Source organism: Rousettus aegyptiacus, unplaced genomic scaffold (genome assembly GCF_014176215.1).
Source record: "Rousettus aegyptiacus isolate mRouAeg1 unplaced genomic scaffold, mRouAeg1.p scaffold_m13_p_11, whole genome shotgun sequence".
NCBI lineage: Eukaryota > Metazoa > Chordata > Mammalia > Chiroptera > Pteropodidae > Rousettus > Rousettus aegyptiacus.
The window spans coordinates 49,699,712-49,706,233 of record NW_023416286.1 but is presented as its reverse complement, the minus strand read 5'-3'; the positions used below and the strand labels follow the sequence as shown (position 1 = coordinate 49,706,233).

At 41.1% G+C, this 6,522-nt stretch overlaps 1 protein-coding gene across 1 annotated transcript in view; it reads right to left on the bottom strand.

Moving 5' to 3' along the window:
* Positions 1–802: 802 nt before the first annotated feature.
* COL4A1 (collagen type IV alpha 1 chain) overlaps positions 803–6,522 on the bottom strand; it is a 137,605-nt gene continuing 131,885 nt past the window's right edge. The window contains exons 50-52 of the mRNA XM_016145258.2: positions 5,573–5,687; positions 4,201–4,373; positions 803–2,304 (exon numbers count right to left, since the gene is read on the bottom strand). Coding sequence (XP_016000744.1) covers positions 2,223–2,304; positions 4,201–4,373; positions 5,573–5,687 — 370 coding nt within the window. The 3' untranslated portion in view covers positions 803–2,222. The remainder of the gene's footprint in view (positions 2,305–4,200; positions 4,374–5,572; positions 5,688–6,522) is intronic.

Genomic DNA, 6,522 nt, shown 5'->3' with positions numbered 1-6,522 from the left:
TAAATGATAATGTATGATTAAATTAGTTTTACACACAGAAATGAAAAGAAATGCTCTGAAATGGCTACAACATGAAGGTGTTTAATATTTCTCGGTAACTTTGGTAGACACTGAGCCTAATGATTTCAGTTTTCTCCTCTTCTATCTATATACTATATATTAAGGAGAGCAAATGACCCCTCTTCATCAGTTTTATGAAAGATGGGAGGGAAGCGATCAAAACTCGACCTTGACCAATGTCTCCTGATCAAGCACTGTGTTATCTGCTTGCAGCTAATCCCATTTCATCCTCACTACAGCTCTGTTGGGTATAACCACAAACATTATAATATTTAGAGCTTTTTCTCGAGTATGCAGTATCACACTCCTTCTCCATGGATCATATTTTGATCAAGTTTAAACTGAAGCTTAGATCACCAGAGAAAAAGAAACTTGCCATGTTATTTCTTTCCTACTTTATTAAGACTTAAAAGCCACCCTTCTGCCCCAGACCTATCCAATGCATAACTACTATCTCATTTCTAACCCCTAAGGGATCCTCTTTTAATGGTGGGACATATGTGTTATTCATTTCTGTTTGTTTTGCAACTAACCAGTCCTTGAAAAGTGGCAAACCCTCGGTATACATACAATGAATGAAGAGATGGACAGATAGATATTGGCTGCCTGGATGGATAGATGGAGGAAGGAAAGGAGGGAGGGAGGGAAGAAGGAGAAGACCAAGCTTTTTTCTTTGTAGTACTTCCTATAAATTATACCCGGTCTATGACTTGTTTGGAAGAACTGCAAACTAAATATGCTCTAAGGTATGCAAAGCTTACAAATTTATTAGTGGCTAGTGAAGTAACTTTTCTTTTAATGTTTCTATGGCAATACTAGCAACAAATTAATAAAAGCTTAATTTTTATACAAATAGTTTTATTACAAATTTGAATTTTTAAGAAATACACATTTAAAGAAAGTACATAAAAGGCCTTAGTAGTCTTAAAAACGTTTTGGAGACTTTTAGTGAAATGTCATTTCAGGCATAGTGGTCCAATTCTGCTCTCCTGCAATCCATCCGTTCCCCTGCTGAAGTCTGAACACAGCTCATGAAAAACCAAGGAAGCCGCCTGATTGTGCTTACATGTAAAAATACTGATATTTTGATTCAACAGAGCTGTTTTTCACATCGGGCTGCAGAATGAGGAATACTAATCAAATGAAGGCCTTTCAAGGTTGTTGCTTTTGAAGTCAAGTCATTCAGTTTGTGATTAGTGTTTAAAACCCTGAAGATATTTAATACAGAATAAAAACAATAAGCTCAAAGTACATGTTTCACTGTAATAGACACCATATTCATGAACCTGGGTTTGGTTTTGGCAACACACAATTGTTGGTTTGGAGGTGAACAGTGAAAACTGATGTTTCACATTCAGCACCTTAGTGTTTAAAACTCTATGTTAAAGGACAACACAGTCTTTTAAAGGAAGAAACTATGTAAGCTTTATTTTAACAGTGGAACCGAAACTAAAAACTTGACCTAATTGCTGACATCTATATAAATTACTAAAATATATATATATTTAATTTCTGCCTACTTTTGGACCATCTTTATTCCACAGGTTATTTGTGATTTCTGCAAAAGCAGCTGCGTAGTACCACACGAAGCAGAAAGACCTAAATGTATATTTGGCAGTTGGAAAATACGGCTGCTGAGCCCGTAATTACATTTGGAGGTTTGAAACACCATTTTTACATGACTATTATTTGTACAGATCAAGGGACCTGAATTTTGAAACAGCTAGACAATGACATAAACAAACATTTCATCTTTGGGTGATAAATGAATCTATTATCATACAAGAATGAAAACGGGTGTTCAAACAGTATGGAAGGCCCCGCACACCTCCTAGCACCCTTTGGTTTTCTGATGGAGTTCTCACTTTACACATCAGTGCACTGGATTGTAGAACAGACTTATATTTTTATTTCATCAAAAGTGCCATTTGGTATGTCATTATTGACAGCTTATCGATGTCTTTGTTTCTCCTTCAGCAAGTAGAGGCCAATGAAGCAGGGTGTGTTAGTTACGCAGATCCCTATAAGGCACTTTACGGTTTTCATACTGGACAGTGAGGTACACAGGATATATTTCTAGGGTTCGTTGCTGTTAAAAAAAGAGGAAGGGGAACAGGAGGAAATAGCACCATGTTGTGACGTTAGCTGAGGGCTGGGCTTCATTATGTTCTTCTCATACAGACTTGGCAGCGACTGACATGCGTACGCAGCTCCCCGGCCTTCAAGGTGGATGGCGTGGGCTTCCTAAAATGCAGCACAGAAACCAACCAGATGTCACTTCTCCACTTGTCAGAAAGGCAGGAGAGTTCCTCAGCCCTCCCACCCACTTGGAGATCTCCAAGGGATCAGGCAGTCATGGGCCCCAGCCCCATGGCAAACAGCCGCCATTATTCAGCCTGACTCTGAGAGGGCACCATGCTGGGGGCATCACGTGGCCTTCATGACGCATGGAGCGATACAAGTTATCAATCTTCGTTCCCCATTCCCGGGCCCTGAGGTTAGTGACATGCCCAGGAGCACACAGCAAGTAAGGGCACAGCTAACATCATTGCACGTCTATTTGGCTGCAAAGTCTCAACCACTCCCCACTGCATCTCCCTGCCTCCTTGAGCTAGAGTTTAACTTTCTACCTTCTCAACATGATCATAAACTCCAGGGGAAGAAAAAGACACTTATGCATTGTAAGTACTTATTAAATATTTGTGGAATGATGTAATGAACAACAAACCTGGAATAATTAACTAGATCTCGAAATCCTTTCACAAATTTGAAGGATTTATATGCAGGTGGTCTGACTGAGGGCCAAAGAGAAAGGAAGACATTTAATGCTTCCTTGATCTTAGAAATTCTACCTTATTTTGACTGTTGAAAGGTCAAGTCTGAACTAAAATTGACACTAATAGAATTCTATTAAAATTAGAGTAGTCATATAATAAGAATACTTTGCCCTAAAATTGAGGCTGCTTTGTTTTAGCAACTTTTGATGAAGATCCTAGTGCCCCCAAATTAACTATTAAGTTAATGGGATCTTACCTAATTTTGTTAAGAAGGCATTTTAGTTCATTGTACCAGGATGCTCATTCAAAAAAATACTCTTATTTTTACCTGTTTACCCTATAATGCAAAGCTCTAGGTGTTGAAGCATGTACCAAGTGCTCCTTTTGATAACTATTGGTTAATTCTACCTTTGGAGTTGATGCCAAGTTTCCAGTTACCTAAAAGATCTCATGTAAGCTAATAATTAGACACCTGGTAATTTTTTGATGCTTAAAAAATGACCAACGGTGAGTGTGTTGCTTCACCTTTTATAATCTAAGTTACAAAGAGATAGTATCATAGCAGAGCGCCACAAGATTCTCTCCAAAAAGGTAAAGACAGGAAGGCTTATCTCCAGGGGTAAGAAGAATTTATTTTGGAAATAATAGTATGTAATTGTTCAGACTACATAGGCCTCCTGTCTCTGCTCCAGCAGGGGCTGCAACTGGTCCTAACTAAAGGCTAGAGGACTCATTAGGTGCTCCTGTCCATTACAGACCCGGCCAGCCTCCAAATTAACTTCCACAAGGGCAACAGCCACTTAGACGGTTGTTTTAAAGGTGAAATTTTGGTAAATGAAAAGAAAGGAAAGAAAGGTCTTCCTTTTTGATTTCAGCTGCATTTGTATAGAAATTAATTTTTATTTGCACGGGTCTAAAAAACGAAGTCTCGTTAAGTCCCTCAGAACTCACACAACACATTAAATTCAGTGTTGCGAATGCAATGAAAATGAATGCTGTTCACTTCTCTCTCTGAATGTTAAATATACCATATTTTTAAAAGCTCTGTTTGAAGATTTTAATTGCTTTAATTGTATTCTAGTGGATTCACACAGAAAAATGATCTTTTTTCTTCCACGGTTTTTTAGTTAATGAAAGAATTAAGCCTGTCACCTAAGCTCTGCATTTGAAAATTGTCTCAGTTATCTGACCCTGTAGAACTGAATAAAATATTCATTACTACATGTGGAAGAAGCATTCCTAATTATTGCTTTATAACTATCTTTAAGACTTTGCGCTGGAAAATATGTGGATCATAGGTGATTAAAAATAAAAACCATGAAAGGGGGTGAGGGTCCTATGAAAGAGAGTCACTCCAACTTACTTGAACATCTCACTTCTCTCTATAGTGGCAAGCCAAAAGCTGTAAGCGTTTGCATAGTAATTACAAGTTCCACGACCGTGGCACTCGATGAACGGTGCACTTCTGAACTCTTCCAGACAGGACCCAGGGGACGCGAGGGCTTGGCCAGAACCTTCAGCACCAGCACTGGTGTGCTGCAGAATAAATATGACCATGTGTTAGCAATTCCCACCCGGAGTAGAAGAGAAAGTCACTCACTGCTCCCAGGGAGAAGCCAGGATGCTCCCTTTGGGAAGGCCAGCTCTGCCTGCCTCATGCAGTCACCACAGAACAGACTCATCCCCACACTGCCCACAGCCTGCAAGCCAGTCCCTGCTCCACGCACTGGGCATGGCAGTCAGTACTCGGCACAGCGCCAGAAATCAACTAACCGCTCCTCCCACAACAGGAGATGACCGATCCAGCTTCATGAGAATTTACAGAAATGCTGTCCTCACTATGTCTCATTTTTGAAACACTGAAACCTCTTCCTACTTGGGACCTGACACAACAGTCTAAATGTGCAAATGATTCTGGAACCAACTGATGTGAAATCAGACTTTCTAAACAAAATTATATAAGGTAACCAAGATCTTATATTTGTTATATCGGAAAGAGAGAAATGAATATCTACAATTGTAACTGTTGAATTGCATTTTGGTGCAATGGCTTATAATGATGATGTGGAAAGTATTTGTGTAGGATCATTTACTGGGAGTTATTCTAGTATAATCTGACCTTATAAGTTCAGAGCTTTCATATATTCAATCGATACTCTAATTAAAGAAATAAAATAAAATAAGAAACTACAATGGGATCTCAAACAGGAACCATGTTTCCTGTTGTGATTGTTTTTTTTCTGGGGAAGGGCACATCCAAGGGGTCTGGCATCTGAGACAGCTAGATGATAGGAGAGCAGTCTCACTCCACGCGAAGGGTATGGACACTCAGGTTCCTGACTGGCCCGGAGGAGGCAGCATGCCATTAGCCAATATTTAGGTGTTTTCTTCCTGACTCAAGCTTCTGCCTTCGGGCTTGCATGTGTTTTAGTAAATGCGTACCCCCCACATGCATGTTCCTCTCCTCTTCTCTCTGACTCTAGAGAATGTCATCATGTCACCCCAGCTCCTTAGTCCCAAAACAGCTGCTCCAAAGACAAGAGGAGGACACTGGCTGAACACTGGAACTACTGCTGTCTCGAGCAGAGCAGGCTGGGCTCTTGGGGTGTTAAGGGAAGACCAGCCTCAGCAGTGTGATCCACAGAACTGAGAGGCTGGTGGCATTCTGAGAGAGGAGGTGGGGGTGTTAGTGAGTGGCTGTTCCAGGGAAATACGGAGTTTCCCCGACCGCTTACCATCACAAAGGAATAGCCAATCCAGAGCGAGGACCACCCGTTGGGGCATGGAGGGATCTGAATGGTCTGGCTGTGCACGGCCATCACCATGGCTGGCGCCTCACACACCGCACACCTGGAAGGTACCAAAGCAGACACTCAGCGCAGCTGAAGGGACGGCCCAGGACAAAGCCTTAACCAGTTTATTCTTTTTCCCGTTATTTGCAGTCAATCTGTTCACTCTATCTTTCTGATTCGATTACACATTTGTCAAATGGATAACGTTCCCACTGCCTGGACTCTAAGCCTTAAAGCCTTCTTGTTGGTTTTGTAAGCTCATCTCAGTATTATAATATGAAATTCAAAAATAGATCCAACACTTGTGATTTAATCATCTGCCTCGTTGGGGGAAGAACATGGGTAGGCCAGGCTGTAACAGTGGCCATCTACCTGGAGGGATTGGGCTACAGGGGACTTCTGTTTTTTGTTTTTTCCTTTGTGCATTTTGGTGTTTTCCAATTCTTCAACAATAAACAAATATTTCAGCAAACAATTAAAGTACTACCACTTCCAGAATGCAGCAATTTGTTTTAAGCTAGGAATTATATACGATATAAGAAATACATTTAGTGACTTAAAGTAACTAAGACAAATAACGCATTCAAGGCTGGATGTCCACAAGAGTCTCCTCCAGGAGACTCGTTCTAAACCTGGAGCAAACAGACCACTGAGGAGACCCTGCCCAATGAGGAGACCCTGCCCCAGGCAGAGGCTGTCAGCAGCACTCACTGCTGCAGCTGGAGTACGTCCCAAAGAACACCCCTCCCCTCTTCCATAGGACAGACACTTCCCAAGCCAGACTGCCTCATACTCGGCCACTGGGACTGTACCCAAGAATAAATTAAAACGACCCACAATGTTCTGACTCAGACCCACTCAACTAAGGGAACCCTTTGATGGTGAGGTAATGT